The sequence below is a fragment of the Pseudophryne corroboree genome, chromosome 2 (genome assembly GCF_028390025.1).
Source record: "Pseudophryne corroboree isolate aPseCor3 chromosome 2, aPseCor3.hap2, whole genome shotgun sequence".
NCBI classification, from domain to species: Eukaryota; Metazoa; Chordata; class Amphibia; order Anura; family Myobatrachidae; genus Pseudophryne; species Pseudophryne corroboree.
Genome location: NC_086445.1, coordinates 993,163,741 through 993,181,256, shown reverse-complemented (window position 1 = coordinate 993,181,256; position 17,516 = coordinate 993,163,741). Strand labels below are relative to the sequence as shown.

Below are 17,516 nucleotides of genomic sequence, written 5' to 3'. Positions count from 1 at the left end.
CGATATTCAAATGATATAGCACGCCCAATCTCCGTTCTAAAGTGATCCCCGTTATCGCACATATCGCGCCCATAGTAATCAGGTATAGCTGTGTAAAGGGTTGGGCGTCCTCACTACTCTGGGGGTAGTGAGCTGAAATGATTATACCACGTCCATCAGCAGATCAGAACGGGTGTGGAAGGGGGTGAAAAGAATTGAATACCGCCCATAGTGTCAAAATAATGATGTCTAACATTTGTGTGCTACATGCAAAATCAGTCAGTATTTACCATGCACAGAAAAAAAATGCATTTTCTCCCATTGCATTGCAACATGGTTTGTTCCAGACACAAAAAGTTATATGCCTTTTTTGCTTTATTTACATACATGAATCAGACCCTCCTCAACTAAAAAAAAGACACATGCCACAGTTCTTAGAAAATGCTAAAAAAGGATTCTGTTATAGGACAAAGAGCTGAAATTACAAAGCATAGCTTGTTGTGTACAGATTCTAGATTCTGGTATTCTGCCCCCCTGGGCTGTTCTATAAAGATGCCAAGGGCTGGATTTAATGACGCCCGAGTTCGGCGGCCGTGCTGGATGCTGGCCGTACGTGGACTTTTTTTTTTAAAGGGGCAATCACAAGGCAAAACCATGCCTTGCAAGTGATTGCCCCTTTAAAATAAAATAAAATAAAAACCGCGTTCGGCCGGTATCCCGCACGGCCGCCGAATTCGGCCGCCCTTACATCCGGCTCCAAGTGTCAGCTGCAGGAAAAGTAAAGATTGCACGCCAAACCGTTATGTATAAATACTTCATTTATTTCAGGTATATTATTTTTCTCAGTAGTACATATATTTTGATTAATGTCCAACACTGGCTTTATTTGCTCTTTAAATGAGTGTTATTTCTTTAACTGGATAGGTGGTTGTGCCAGTCTCACTGACAAGCAGATAAGCCGCCTACTAGTAAAGCGGTGAGCATACTGTCACATCAGAAGAGGCTTTTCCAGCAATGTACAAATGTCACACATCCTAAATCATATACATTCTGTATTCTGTGTGTCAGGAATGCTTTATCACAGGACTATGTGGCTTCCCTTTTGTAAAGATAGTGCTGCATTCAGGAAGGACCCATTAATACATACTGCGGCTGACCCCTACCACACCCTGTCCTTTATACAGTACATACTGAACAGTAATATTGCCAGCTGACCATTTATCACACAGCTGCCACTTACATACAATCCTTTCACCCGCGCGGTGGCTGTCTCTATTGTGTAGTGATGAACGTACTTAAATGCTCCTTTGTAAAACAGTGAGTGCTCCCCCTTAATATGACCCCCTTACAGCAGAAGCCAAAACTGGCATTATAGTAAAGGTGGTATTACAGCCAAGGTGGAATTATTATTGTTTTCTGTATTTTAGTGCAGGGAATACCTGAGAGCAGGTGAAGGGCGGCATTATTACATGGGAACACTGGGATTATGCTAAATTACACAGTTATACAGGCAAATGGCACTTGTATTAAATTAGTATTAGCAAAGGCAAAGTCATTGGGGGTTGGCACCAAGTTATACTGTATTTTGGATTTCTGCCACATTTTAAAATGGAATGCGTTTAGCATTACGGCGGACGGAGGGGGCGGTGGTCATGTGATCGTTGCCGAAATTCCGACACCACTCGGGAGACCGGCGCTGAAACACCGACATCCCAAAGGTAAGTATCGGGGTACAGGCTAGTGTTAGGACACAGAGGGGGGGAGGGTTAGGCACTGGGGGGGGGGGTTTAGTCATGGCCACCACCCCCCGAGGCTTAGCCATAGCCACCATCCTCCGAAGCTTAGCTATAGCCGCCACCCTCCGAGGGTTAGCATAGGGGGCGGTAAAAATACTTACCCCCTCCGATGTCGGTATCTTCACTGTTGGGCGATGCTTTCGGTCATGTGACCGCCGGCATCCCGACCAGCTGTATTACATACCGAACCCTTTAAAACATATTATGAAACAGTGAAGAGCCTATTCTAGGGCGAAACAGCAGGAATATAGGGGGAGATGTTTCGAACTTTACGGAGAGATAAAGCGGAGGTGTTGGCCATAGCTACAACTTCTAGCTATCATTTATCTAGCACAGTATATGAAGTGACAGTTGGAAGAATGCCATATAAGCCCGGTCTCTAGTTTCCTTCTGTGTCAGATTCTTCATGCCAGTAGTACAGGAATAAAACCTATCCCAGCTAATTCAGGGGCAGATTTATCAAACCTTTCTAAAGAGGACATTTTATGAAATTATAGCTAGAATATGATTGGTTACTATGGGAAACATCTTCACTTAGCCTCTATCGAAAGATTGATAAATATCCCCATTACCATAGTAAGTGGAATTTCAGGAAAACCTGGGATAATTAATTAAAAATGTGCTTTAGGTCTGTTTACTAAAGATCCATATTTTAATGCCATCCACTGGATTTAAAAGGGCAGTAGCAATACAGGCAAAACAAGCTGAACTTTGCATGCATTGCCCTTTTAAATCCAGCCTTTAAAGCTGCCGGGGATCGATAATTTAAAAAAAAAAAACATCTTTAGTAAATATACTCCTAGATGTCAGTTCCCCGTTAATTAGAATATTGTTCTGCCATCAAAGGTCCATATTACTCCAAAAAAGATCCTTCTTGCTCCCCTTACATCTCTCAATAATCTTACATTGATAAATATAATTTTTGTACAAAAATATAAAGCAGCTCTCCAAAATATATGACATGTATCCATATTTAAAAATTAAAATTCTGTTTTGTTTTTTTTTCCTAATAAAAAGGTAAATACATTTCCCTTCACAGAAGGGTATAAGACAAGCTCTGGGAATCTGTGGCCTCCCAGCGTTTCAGGCATGCCATGCTGAGACTTGTAGTTCCACAAGTGCCGGATGACTGCTGTGAGTGACGCACGTTGCACGGGTTAAAAAAACTGGATTGTAAGACTACTAGGGGGGAGGTCCAAGCCGCTGTTCATCCAGATTTCTTGAATAATCTGCTCTCTGCGTTCTATCCTTTCTGCAAGATCTGCAGCATCCGCCCGGTCACACAGGGGGCGCGACGTCTTGCACAGCTCATGGAACTCCTGGGAAAAGAGAGACTTGGCAGAAGCCTCGTCCTCTCTATCTTCACTGCTAGAAGAATCTGTTTCTTCACAGTCTTTTTGCTGCACAAGATGTCCATTCATTTTCTGGAGCCTATGCCAGTCAGTCCTCCAGGATATATGGATCACTAATGCGAAAAGGGTGAAAATCAGTCCGATGCAAACGCTGGACACAAAGAACAAGGCCGCAGTTTCCGGGTGGTCTATGGATGAATGAAGAGAGAGAGAGAAAATCAACTTTTTATTGGTGGATCTAATGAAATATACTTGAGATGTACTTTTGTGTTGTGTTCCGTTAATACACCCACAAGCCTGGCCGCTATCTGGTTGATAGATCTACAGTAATAAGATAGTCAATAGGGTCTACACACACTGGTATCTAGTCCTGGAACGATTGCATCAGATTTACCCAGCCACTTTGAATCTCTGTTGGCTCTTTTTTTCATATTTGGTGGAGCTTTCCTAAGATTATCCCCTTTTGGTCCCTGGTAAAAAAAACTCATACGCTCACTTGTATCTGGTTGCCCAACTCTAAACCTGGTGATGCTTCTTCTCTGTGCCCCTGCTTGCCAGTTATCTAAGTCTGAGAACAAACTGATTTTACATATAGCATGTGCAGCTAAATTCCAAATCGCCAAATCGTGGAAAGAAATACACCCTCCTACCAGCACTGAACTTATAAACCGCATCTGGTTCGTGGCAAAGATGGAATATCTATCTTCTCTAGTGAACAACATAGTGGACAAATTTCATAACACTTGGATTCCCTGGTATGCAAAGTACAACGTGTCTCTTCCAGGACTTCATTGATGCAATTTTCCTTTTTTTTCTTTCTTCTTCTTCTTTTCCCTCCCCCTTTCTTTCTCCGGTTCACACCCTCCCTCACTCTACAGGGGGGTACACACGGAGAGATCCGTGTTTAAAATCTAAGCAATCTGACTAGATTGCTTATATTTTAAGCACAGATCTGCCGTGTGTATGCCCCCCAGCGATAGCTCTGCGCAACCCCGCGCATCGCTATCACCGGTGCTAGATTGAGCCCCCCGTCCGTCCCCCACCTCACTCAGCACATCGCGCTGTGCTGAGCAGTGGGAGAGATGTGTGCTGAGCGGTCTGTGTTAAGATCGCTCAGCACACATCTTTCCCGTCAGTACCCCCCTTACCTTTTCCTTTGCCTTCTGGCACCCCCCCTACTCTTATACCCTTTTCCTTTTTTCTTCACCACTCTCCTGATGCTTTTCTACCCCTCAGTATTGATTCCTCTTTCCAAATCAACATATGGTTCTCACTCGCTCTCCTCCCTGATAATGTTTGTAGTTCACTATGGGCCTAATTCAGACCTGATCGTAGCAGATGGGCAAAACCATGTGCACTGCAGGTGGGGCAGATATAACATGTGTAGAGGGAGTTAGATTTGGGACATGAGATTCCTGTGTGGGGACAGACCTTACCTCTGATATAAGAGTATGCAGCGAGGAGGTTAGTGAGGAGCAGCCCGTCTCTGCTGGGGATGCGAGACTCAGACGGATGCAGTTTGATATCTGTTGTGAGACAGAAGATACACAGAGTAAATGAAATGTGTCGGGAAAGAAGCCCAGCGCTGAGTGTACATGGAATGAAGACGCTTCAAAGAGGAAGGAATGTTTTTTCTTATTTATGCAGAAGGCATGAAATGAGGCGTAGCGGCTAGTATATAAGGGAATGAATAGCACATTCTGATCATACCTCAGCAGTGAGCATATGTACATAGGGAAAGGCTGTAAGCTCCGGTGGCATGCAATACAAGCTGATCATGCCATAGATAGCATTCATATCGCCTGCGCATGACGTTGTGTTAGTACATAAAGCCTTGAGAACAATTCTATACAATGGGCACTGCATGTAATACAGGCATTTAGTGGACATGGAACTGTACAGTTGGACAATATGGACAATTCCTGACACAAGTCAGCATTCAAATTCAGCAAGATCACAAAAAAATTAGGATAGCCTCCTGCCAGCGCAGTCTGGCTGCGCCTGCTGGAGTCCATATGCCATTTTTGTGATCGCAGTGGCTGTGTGTGACATCACGCAGCGCCCCGATCACGCCCACAGTTTCATTGGCGCTGCACCCGTTTCTCCATTGCCGCAGCCGCAACACTCCATCTTGGAAATGGAGCATTGCCGTCCCTCTCCCGCCCAGCGAATGCCTCTGCCTGATTGACAGGCAGAGGCGTTCGCATTTTCTGTGAAGCACCCACAGTAAATGCGGGCACATGCGCAGGATGGGCGCTGCGCATGCACCCGCGGGGCAATCATAAAAATTCTGGTTGGATCGCTCTATGCGATCCAACCTGAATTAGCCCCATAATGTATAGCGTAGGATGTCTCATTGTATTGTATATGCTCTGTATTGTACCTCTGCGTGTCACTGCTTCATGTTTATCAGTGTACTGTACCACTGCATGTCACTGCTTCATGTTTATCAGTGTACTGTACCACTGCGTGTCACTGCTTCATGTTTATCAGTGTACTGTACCACTGCGTGTCACTGCTTCATGTTTATCAGTGTACTGTACCACTGCGTGTCACTGCTTCATGTTTATCAGTGTACTGTACCACTGCGTGTCACTGCTTCATGTTTACCAGTGTACTGTACCACTGCATGTCACTGCTTCATGTTTATCAGTGTACTGTACCTCTGCGTGTCACTGCTTCATGTTTATCAGTGTACTGTACCACTGCGTGTCACTGCTTCATGTTTATCAGTGTACTGTACCACTGCGTGTCACTGCTTCATGTTTATCAGTGTACTGTACCACTACGTGTCACTGCTTCATGTTTATCAGTGTACTGTACCACTGCGTGTCACTGCTTCATGTTTATCAGTGTACTGTACCACTACGTGTCACTGCTTCATGTTTATCAGTGTACCACTGCGTTTCACTGCTTTATGTTTATCAGTGTACTGTGCCACTGCATTTTACTGCTTTATGTTTATCAGTGTACTGTACCACTGCGTGACACTGCTTCATGTTTATCAGTGTACTGTACCTCTGCGTTTCACTGCTTTATGTTTATCAGTGTACTGTACCACTGCGTGCCACTGCTTCATGTTTATCAGTGTACTGTACCACTGCATGTCACTGCTTCATGTTTATCAGTGTACTGTACCACTGCATGTCACTGCTTCATGTTTATCAGTGTACTGTACCACTACGTGTCACTGCTTCATGTTTATCAGTGTACTGTACCACTGCGTGTCACTGCTTCATGTTTATCAGTGTACTGTACCACTGCATGTCACTGCTTCATGTTTATCAGTCTACTGTACCACTGCATGTCACTGCTTCATGTTTATCAGTGTACTGTACCACTGTGTATCACTGCTACATGTTTATCAGTGTACTGTACCACTGCGTGTCACTGCTTCATGTTTATCAGTGTACTGTACCACTGCGTGTCACTGCTTCATGTTTATCAGTGTACCACTGCGTTTCACTGCTTTATGTTTATCAGTGTACTGTGCCACTGCATTTTACTGCTTTATGTTTATCAGTGTACTGTACAACTGCGTGACACTGCTTCATGTTGATCAGTGTACTGTACCACTGCATGTCACTGCTTCATGTTTATCAGTGTACTGTACCACTATGTGTCACTGCTTCATGTTTATCAGTGTACTGTACCACTGCGTGTCACTGCTTCATGTTTATCAGTGTACTGTACCACTGCATGTCACTGCTTCATGTTTATCAGTGTACTATACCACTGCATGTCACTGCTTTATGTTTATCAGTCTACTGTACCACTGCATGTCACTGCTTCATGTTTATCAGTGTACTGTACCACTGTGTATCACTGCTTCATGTTTATCAGTGTACTGTACCACTGCATGTCACTGCTTCATGTTTATCAGTGTACTGTACCACTGTGTGTCACTGCGTCATGTTTATCAGTGTACTGTACCACTGCATGTCACTGCTTCATGTTTATCAGTGTACTGTACCACTGCGTTTCACTGCTTTATGTTTATCAGTGTACTGTGCCACTGCATTTTACTGCTTTATGTTTATCAGTGTACTGTACCACTGCGTGACACTGCTTCATGTTTATCAGTGTACTGTACCACTGCATGTCACTGCTTCATGTTTATCAGTGTACTGTACCACTACGTGTCACTGCTTCATGTTTATCAGTGTACTGTACCAGTGCGTGTCACTGCTTCATGTTTATCAGTGTACTGTACTACTGCATGTTACTGCTTCATGTTTGTCAGTGTACTGTACCACTGCGTTTCACTGCTTTATGTTTCAGTGTACTGTGCCACTGCATTTTACTGCTTCATGTTTATCAATGTACTGTACCACTGCGTGTCACTGCTTCATGTTTATCAGTGTACTGTACCACTGCATGTTGCATGTTCCTGCTTCATGTTTGTCAGTGTACTGTACCACTGCGTTTCACTGCTTTATGTTTATCAGTGTACTGTGCCACTGCATTTTACTGCTTCATGTTTATCAGTGTACTGTGCCACTGCGTGTCACTGCTTCATGTTTATCAGTGTACTGTACCACTGTGTCACTGCTTCATGTTTATCAGTGTACTGTACCACTGTGTCACTGCTTCATGTTTATCAGTGTACTGTACCACTGCGTGTCACTGCTTCATGTTTATCAGTGTACTATACCACTGCATGTCACTGCTTCATGTTTATCAGTGTACTGTACCACTGCGTGTCACTGCTTCATGTTTATCAGTGTACTGTACCACTGCATGTCACTGCTTCATGTTTATCAGTGTACTGTACCACTATGTGTCACTGCTTAATGTTTATCAGTGTACTGTACCTCTGCGTTTCACTGCTTTATGTTTATCAGTGTACTGTACCACTGCGTGCCACTGCTTCATGTTTATCAGTGTACTGTACCACTGCATGTCACTGCTTCATGTTTATCAGTGTACTGTACCACTACGTGTCACTGCTTCATGTTTATCAGTGTACTGTACCACTGCGTGTCACTGCTTCATGTTTATCAGTGTACTGTACCACTGCATGTCACTGCTTCATGTTTATCAGTGTACTATACCACTGCATGTCACTGCTTTGTTTATCAGTCTACTGTACCACTGCATGTCACTGCTTCATGTTTATCAGTGTACTGTACCACTGTGTATCACTGCTTCATGTTTATCAGTGTACTGTACCACTGCATGTCACTGCTTCATGTTTATCAGTGTACTGTACCACTGTGTGTCACTGCGTCATGTTTATCAGTGTACTGTACCACTGCATGTCACTGCTTCATGTTTATCAGTGTACTGTACCACTGCGTTTCACTGCTTTATGTTTATCAGTGTACTGTGCCACTGCATTTTACTGCTTTATGTTTATCAGTGTACTGTACCACTGCGTGACACTGCTTCATGTTTATCAGTGTACTGTACCACTGCATGTCACTGCTTCATGTTTATCAGTGTACTGTACCACTACGTGTCACTGCTTCATGTTTATCAGTGTACTGTACCAGTGCGTGTCACTGCTTCATGTTTATCAGTGTACTGTACTACTGCATGTTACTGCTTCATGTTTGTCAGTGTACTGTACCACTACGTGTCACTGCTTCATGTTTATCAGTGTACTGTACCACTGCGTGTCACTGCTTCATGTTTATCAGTGTACTGTACCACTGCATGTCACTGCTTCATGTTTATCAGTGTACTATACCACAGCATGTCACTGCTTTATGTTTATCAGTGTACTGTACCACTGCATGTCACTGCTTCATGTTTATCAGTGTACTGTACCACTGTGTGTCACTGCTTCATGTTTCAGTGTACTGTACCACTGCATGTCACTGCTTTATGTTTATCAGTGTACTGTTCCACTGCATTTTACTGCTTTATGTTTATCAGTGTACTGTACCACTGCGTGACACTGCTTCATGTTTATCAGTGTACTGTACCACTGCATGTCACTGCTTCATGTTTATCAGTGTACTGTACCACTACGTGTCACTGCTTCATGTTTATCAGTGTACTGTACCAGTGCGTGTCACTGCTTCATGTTTATCAGTGTACTGTACTACTGCATGTTACTGCTTCATGTTTGTCAGTGTACTGTACCACTGCGTTTCACTGCTTTATGTTTCAGTGTACTGTGCCACTGCATTTTACTGCTTCATGTTTATCAGTGTACTGTACCACTGCGTGTCACTGCTTCATGTTTATCAGTGTACTGTACCACTGCATGTTACTGCTTCATGTTTGTCAGTGTACTGTACCACTGCGTTTCACTGCTTTATGTTTATCAGTGTGCTGTGCCACTGCATTTTACTGCTTCATGTTTATCAGTGTACTGTACCACTGTGTCACTGCTTCATGTTTATCAGTGTACTGTACCACTGCGTGTCACTGCTTCATGTTTATCAGTGTACTGTACCACTGTATGTCACTGCTTCATGTTTATCGGTGTACTGTACCACTGCGTTTCACTGCTTTATGTTTATTAGTGTACTGTGCCACTGCATTTTACTGCTTTATGTTTATCAGTGTACTGTACCACTGTATGTCACTGCTTCATGTTTATCAGTGTACTGTACCACTGCATTTCACTGCTTTATGTTTATCAGTGTACTGTACCACTACGTGTCACTGCTTCATGTTTATCAGTGTACTGTACCACTGCATTTCACTGCTTTATGTTTATCAGTGTACTGTACCACTACGTGTCACTGCTTCATGTTTATCAGTGTACTGTACCACTGCATTTCACTGCTTTATGTTTATCAGTGTACTGTACCACTACGTGTCACTGCTTCATGTTTATCAGTGTACTGTACCACTGCGTGTCACTGCTTCATGTTTATCAGTGTACTGTACCACTGCATGTCACTGCTTCATGTTTATCAGTGTACTGTACCACTGCATGCTACTGCTTCATGTTTATCAGTGTACTGTACCACTGCATGTCACTGCTTCATGTTTATCAGTGTACTGTACCACTACGTGTCACTGCTTCATGTTTATCAGTGTACTGTACCACTGCGTTTCACTGATTTGTTTATCAGTGTACTGTACCACTGCGTGTCACTGCTTCATGTTTATCAGTGTACTGTACCACTGCGTTTCACTGCTTTATGTTTATCAGTGTACTGTACCACTGTGTTCACTGCTTTATGTTATCAGTGTACTATACCACTGCATGTCACTGCTTTATGTTTATCAGTGTACTGTACCACTGCGTTTCACTGCTTTATGTTTATCAGTGTACCGTTCCACTGCATTTTGCTGCTTTATGTTTATCAGTGTACTGTACTACTGCATGTCACTGCTTCATGTTTATCAGTGTACTGTACCACTGCGTGTCACTGCTTTGTGTTTATCAGTGTACTGTACCACTGCGTGTCACTGATTCATGTTTATCAGTGTACTGTACCACTGCGTTTCAATGCTTTGTTTATCAGTGTACTATACCACTGTGTACTATACCACCGCATGTCACTGCTTAATGTTTATCAGTGTACTGTACCACTGTGTTTCACTGCTTTATGTTTATCAGTGTACTATACCACTGCGTGTCACTACTTTATGTTTATCAGTGTACTGTGCCACTGCATTTTACTGCTTTATGTTTATCAGTGTACTGTACCACTGCGTGTCACTGCTTTATGTTTATCAGTGTACTGTGCCACTGCATTTTACTGCTTTATGTTTATCAGTGTACTATACCACTGCGTGTCACTACTTTATGTTTATCAGTGTACTGTGCCACTGCATTTTACTGCTTTATGTTTATCAGTGTACTGTACCACTGCGTGTCACTGCTTTATGTTTATCAGTGTACTGTGCCACTGCATTTTACTGCTTTATGTTTATCAGTGTACTATACCACTGCGTGTCACTACTTTATGTTTATCAGTGTACTGTGCCACTGCATTTTACTGCTTTATGTTTATCAGTGTACTGTACCACTGCGTGTCACTGCTTCATGTTTATCAGTGTAGAGCTTCGGCTGCGCTGTGACGTAGTACACTAATACCCCTTTCACATCGCACAAATAACCTGGTATCGACACGGCATATTGCAATGTGAAAGCACTCTGCGGGAATTAGCGGGTCGCCTGACCCGGTAATTCAACCCGGTATAAAAGAAGGATTATACCCGGGTTGAATACCGCCGCCTCCAACTGCTGCACCCCACCGTTGCTATGGCAACCGACCCGGTATATTGCCGGGTCGGAAAGCCACCATAGCAGAGCAAATGCCAGATCCCACCCGGTAAGGACACGTTTCTCTTACCGGGTGGGATCTGGCATTTGTGATCAGAATGCGGTATTAGATGCAATGTTATTATGTCTGTGTTTATGTATACCTAATGCAAATAATAAGAATTTACTTACCGATAATTCTATTTCTCGGAGTCCGTAGTGGATGCTGGGGTTCCTGAAAGGACCATGGGGAATAGCGGCTCCGCAGGAGACAGGGCACAACAAAGTAAAGCTTTTACCAGATCAGGTGGTGTGCACTGGCTCCTCCCCCCATGACCCTCCTCCAGACTCCAGTTAGGTACTGTGCCCGGACGAGCGTACACAATAAGGGAGGCAATTTGAATCCCGGGTAAGACTCATACCAGCCACACCAATCACACCGTACAACTTGTGATCTAAACCCAGTTAACAGTATGATAACAGAAAGAGCCTCTTAAAGATGGCTCCTTAACAATATAACCCGAATTTGTTAACAATAACTATGTACAGTATTGCAGATAATCCGCACTTGGGATGGGCGCCCAGCATCCACTACGGACTCCGAGAAATAGAATTATCGGTAAGTAAATTCTTATTTTCTCTATCGTCCTAAGTGGATGCTGGGGTTCCTGAAAGGACCATGGGGATTATACCAAAGCTCCCAAACGGGCGGGAGAGTGCGGATGACTCTGCAGCACCGAATGAGAGAATTCCAAGTCCTCTTTTGCCAGGGTATCAAATTTGTAGAATTTTACAAACGTGTTTTCCCCCGACCACGTAGCTGCTCGGCAGAATTGTAATGCCGAGACCCCTCGGGCAGCCGCCCAAGATGAGCCCACCTTCCTTGTGGAATGGGCCTTAACAGATTTAGGCTGTGGCAGGCCTGCCACAGAATGAGCAAGTTGAATTGTGTTACAAATCCAACGAGCAATCGTCTGCTTAGAAGCAGGGGCACCCAACTTGTTGGGTGCATATAGTATCAACAGCGAGTCAGATTTTCTGACTTCAGCCGTCCTTGAAATGTATATTTTTAAGGCTCTGACAACGTCCAACAACTTGGAGTCCTCCAAGTCGCCAGTGGCCGCAGGCACCACAATAGGTTGGTTCAGGTGAAACGCTGATACCACCTTAGGGAGAAAATGCGGACGAGTCCTCAGTTCTGCCCTATCCGAATGGAAGATTAGATAAGGGCTTTTATAAGATAAAGCCGCCAATTCAGATACTCTCCTGGCGGAAGCCAGGGCCAGTAACATAATCACTTTCCATGTGAGATATTTAAAATCCACCTTTTTCAATGGTTCAAACCAATGGGATTTGAGGAAATCCAAAACTACATTTAGATCCCACGGTGCCACCGGAGGCAACACAGGAGGCTGTATATGCAGTACTCCTTTAACAAAAGTCTGTACCTCAGGAACTGAGGCCAATTCTTTTTGGAAGAATATTGACAGGGCCGAAATTTGAACCTTAATAGATCTCAATTTGAGACCCATAGACAATCCTGATAGTAGGAAATGTAGGAAACGACCCAGTTGAAATTCCTCCGTCGGAACACTCCGATCCTCGCACCACGCGACATATTTTCGCCAAATGCGGTGATAATGTTTCGCGGTGACTTCCTTCCTTGCCTTAATCAAGGTAGGAATGACTTCTTCTGGAATGCCTTTCCCTTTTAGGATCTGGCGTTCAACCGCCATGCCGTCAAACGCAGCCGCGGTAAGTCTTGAAAGAGACAGGGACCCTGTTGTAGCAGGTCCCTTCTCAGAAGTAGAGGGCACGGGTCGTCCGTGACCAACTCTTGAAGTTCCGGGTACCAAGTCCTTCTTGGCCAATCCGGAGCCACTAGTATTGTTCTTACTCCTCTTCACCGTATAATCTTCAATACCTTTGGTATGAGAGGCAGAGGAGGAAACACATATACTGATTTGTACACCCAAGGTGTTACCAGTGCGTCCACAGCTATTGCCTGTGGATCTCTTGACCTGGCGCAATACTTGTCCAGTTTCTTGTTGAGGCGAGACGCCATCATGTCTACCATTGGTCTTTCCCAACAGTTTATTAGCATGTGGAAGACTTCTGGATGAAGACCCCACTCTCCCGGGTGAATATCGTGTCTGCTGAGGAAGTCTGCTTCCCAGTTGTCCACGCCCGGGAAGAACACTGCTGACAGTGCTATTACGTGATTTTCCGCCCAGCGAAGAATCTTGGCAGCTTCTGCCATTGCACTCCTGCTTCTTGTGCCGCCCTGTCTGTTTACATGGGCGACCGCCGTGATGTTGTCCGACTGAATCAACACCGGTTTTCCTTGCAGGAGTGGTTCCGCCTGGCTTAGAGCATTTTAGATTGCTCTTAGTACCAGAATGTTTATGTGAAGAGACTTTTCCAGGTTCGTCCATACCCCCTGGAAGTTTCTTCCTTGTGTGACTGCTCCCCAGCCTCTCAGGCTGGCGTCCGTGGTCACCAGGATCAAATCCTGTATGCCGAATCTGCGGCCCTCCAATAGATGAGCCTTTTGCAACCACCACAGAAAATATACCCTTGTCCTTGGCGACAGGGTTATTCGCAGGTGCATCTGAGGATGCGACCCTGACCATTTGTCCAACAGATCCCTTTGGAAAATTCTTGCATGGAATCTGCCGAATGGAATTGCTTCGTAAAAAGCCACCATTTTTCCCAGGACTCTTGTGCATTGATGTACAGACACCTTTCCTGGTTTTAGGAGGTTCCTGACAGGTCGGATAACTCCTTGGCTTTTTCCTCGGGAAGAAAAACCTTTTTCTGAACCGTGTCCAGAATCATCCCTAGGAACAGCAGACGTATCGTCGGAAAACAGCTGCGATTCTTGGAATATTTAGAATCCAGTCGTGCCGTCGAAGAACTACTTTAGATAGTGCTCTTCCGACCTCCAACTGTTCTCTGGAACTTGCCCTTTTTAGGTCGTGCAAGTAAGGGATAATTTAGATGCCTTTTTTCTTTGAAGAAACATCTTTTCGGCCATTACCTTGGTAAAAAGGCCCGGGGTGCCGTGGATAATTCAAACGGCATCGTCTGAAACTGATATTGACAGTTCTGTACCACGAACCAGAGGTACCCTTGATGAGAAGGACAAAATTTGGACATGGAGGTAATCCTTGATGTCCAGGGACACCATATAGTCCCCTTTTTTCCGGTTCGCTATCACTGCTCTGAGTGACTTTATCTCGATTTGAACCTTTTATGTAAGTGTTCAAAACATTTTAGATTTAGACTATGTGTCACCAAGCCGTCTGGCTTCAGTACCACCATATAGTGTGGAAAAATAATACCCTTTTCCTTGTCGTAGGAGGGGTACTTTGATTATCACCTGCTGGATATACAGCTTGTGAATTGTTTCCAATGCTGCCTCCCTGTCGGAGGGAGCCGTTGGTAAAGCAGACTTCAGGAACCTGCGAGGAGAAGATGTCTCGACTCTCCAATCTTTACCCCTGGGATAATACTCGTACGATCTAGGGGTCAACTTGCGAGTGATCCCACTGCGCCCTGAGACTCTTGAGACTACCCCCCCACCTTGAGTCCGCTTGCACGGCCCCAGCGTCATGCTGAGGACTTGGCAGACGCGGTGGAGGGCTTCTTTTCCTGGGAAAGGGCTGCCTGCTGCAGTCTACTTCCCTTACCTCTATGTCTGGGCAGATATGACTGGCCTTTTGCCTGCATGCCCTCATGGGAAAGGAAAGATTGAGGCTGAAAAGACGGTGTCTTTTTTAGCTGAGATGTAACTTGGGGTAAAAAAGGTTGGATTTCCCAGCTGTTGCTGTGGTCCCCAGGTCCGATGGACCGACCCCCAAATAACTCCTTCCCTTTATACAGCAATACTTCCATCTGCCGTATGGGATCTGTATCACCTGACCACTGTCGTGTCCCTGACATCTTCTGGGAGATATGGACAACGCACTTATCTTGATGCCAGAGAGCAAATATCCCTCTGTGCATCTCACATACATATATATAGAATGCATCCTATTAAATGCTCTACATGAATAAAATATTTTCAGTCAGGGAATCCGACCAAGCCAACCCAGCACTGCATCTCCAGGCTGATGGCGATCGCTGGTCGCAGTATAACCACCGTATGTGTGTATATACTTTTTAGGATATTTTTCCAGCTTCCTATCAGCTGGCTCCTTGAGGGCGGCCGTATCTGGAGACGGTAACGCCACTTGATAAGCGTGTGAGCGCCTTATCACCCTAAGGGGTGTTTCCCAACGTTGGCGGGAAAGGGTATAACGCCAATATTTGCTATCGGGGTAACCCTACGCATCCTCACACACTTCATTTTATTTTATCTGATTCAGGAAAAACTACAGGTAGTTTTTTCACTCCCACATAATACCCTTTCTTGTGGTACTTGTAGTATCAGAAACACGTAACACCTCCTTCATTGCCCTTAACGTGTGGCCCTAATGAGAAATACGTTTGTTTATTCACCGTCGACACTGTATTCAGTGTCCGTGTCTGTGTCTGTGTCGACCGACTGAGGTAAATGGGCGTTTTTAAAACCCCTGACGGTGTTTCTGAGACGCCTGGACCGGTCCTAATAGATTGTCGGCCGTCTCATGTCGTCAACCGACCTTGCAGCGTGTTGACATTCTCACGTAATTCTCTAAATAAGCCATCCATTCCGGTGTCGACTCCCTAGAGAGTGACATCACCATTACAGGCAATTTCTCCGCCTCCTCACCAACATCGTCCTCATACATGTCGACACACACGTACCGACACATAGCACACACACCGGGAATGCTCTGACAGAGGACAGGACCCACTAGCCCTTTGGGGAGACAGAGGGAGAGTCTGCCAGCACACACCAAAAACGCTATAATCATATAGGGACAACCTTATATAAGTGTTTCTCCCTTATAGCATCTTTTATATATATACAATATCGCCAAAATCAGTGCCCCCCCTCTCTGTTTTAACCCTGTTTCTGTAGTGCAGTGCAGGGGAGAGCCTGGGAGCCTTCTCTCCAGCTTTTCTGTGAGAGAAAATGGCGCTGTGTGCTGAGGAGATAGGCCCCGCCCCTTTTCCGGCGGGCTCGTCTCCCGCTATTTTTGAAGTTAGGCAGGGGTTAAATATCTCCATATAGCCTCTGTGGGCTATATGTGAGGTATTTTTTGCCTCTAATAAGGTTTTTATTTGCCTCTCAGAGCGCCCCCCCCAGCGCTCTGCACCCTCAGTGACTGTTGTGTGAAGTGTGCTGAGAGGAAAATGGCGCACAGCTGCAGTGCTGTGCGCTACCTTTATGAAGACTCAGGAGTCTTCAGCCGCCGATTTTGGACCTCTTCTCTCTTCAGCGTCTGCAAGGGGGCCGGCGGCGCGGCTCCGGTGACCATCCAGGCTGTACCTGTGATCGTCCCTCTGGAGCTAGTGTCCAGTAGCCAAGCAGCAAATCCACTCTGCACGCAGGTGAGTTCACTACTTCTCCCCTAAGTCCCTCGTTGCAGTGATCCTGTTGCCAGCAGGACTCACTGTAAAGTAAAAAACCTAAGCTAAACTTTCTCTAAGCAGCTCTTTAGGAGAGCCACCTAGATTGCACCCTTCTCGTTCGGGCACAAAATCTAACTAGAGTCTGGAGGAGGGTCATGGGGGGAGGAGCCAGTGCACACCACCTGATCTGGTAAAAGCTTTACTTTTTTGTGCCCTGTCTCCTGCGGAGCCGCTATTCCCCATGGTCCTTTCAGGAACCCCAGCATCCACTTAGGACGATAGAGAAAAAGGCTGTGTAAAGGTGGGTACACACTAATAGATATATCTGCAGATCAATTGATCTGCAGATATATCTATGTACGGATCGGGCAGTGTGCTGTGCATACACACTGCCCGATCCGTCGGGGGACTGACGTCATGAACTGGGCGGGCGCCCGCCCAGTTCAGCTGTCAATCACCGCTGGCCGCCGCCGCATGTGTACGGGCGGTCGGACGACCGCCCCGTACACACACAGCGACGCGCCAATATATCGTTAGATATATTGGCCGTCGGCTGTGCTGCGCAGCCGACGCGATACGTCTGTGAACGACGGAGTTCACAGACGTATCGCCCGTACACACTGGCCGACGGTCCCGCAATGTATCGGCCGTTCAAGAGAACGGCCGATATATTGACCAGTGTGTACGGGCCTTAAGACACACTAACTATATAGT

The 17,516-nt window shown here is 45.3% G+C and overlaps 1 protein-coding gene across 3 annotated transcripts in view; it reads right to left on the bottom strand.

The window, feature by feature from the left end:
- Positions 1-779: 779 nt before the first annotated feature.
- The window catches only part of EVA1C (eva-1 homolog C), a 255,850-nt gene continuing 239,113 nt past the window's right edge, over positions 780-17,516 (bottom strand). For all 3 annotated transcript variants that reach the window (XM_063956440.1, XM_063956438.1, XM_063956439.1), the window contains 2 exons: positions 4,564-4,653; positions 780-3,315 (listed from right to left, as the gene is read on the bottom strand). In XM_063956440.1, the coding sequence (XP_063812510.1) occupies positions 2,933-3,315; positions 4,564-4,653 (473 nt within the window). In that variant the 3' untranslated portion in view covers positions 780-2,932. The remainder of the gene's footprint in view (positions 3,316-4,563; positions 4,654-17,516) is intronic.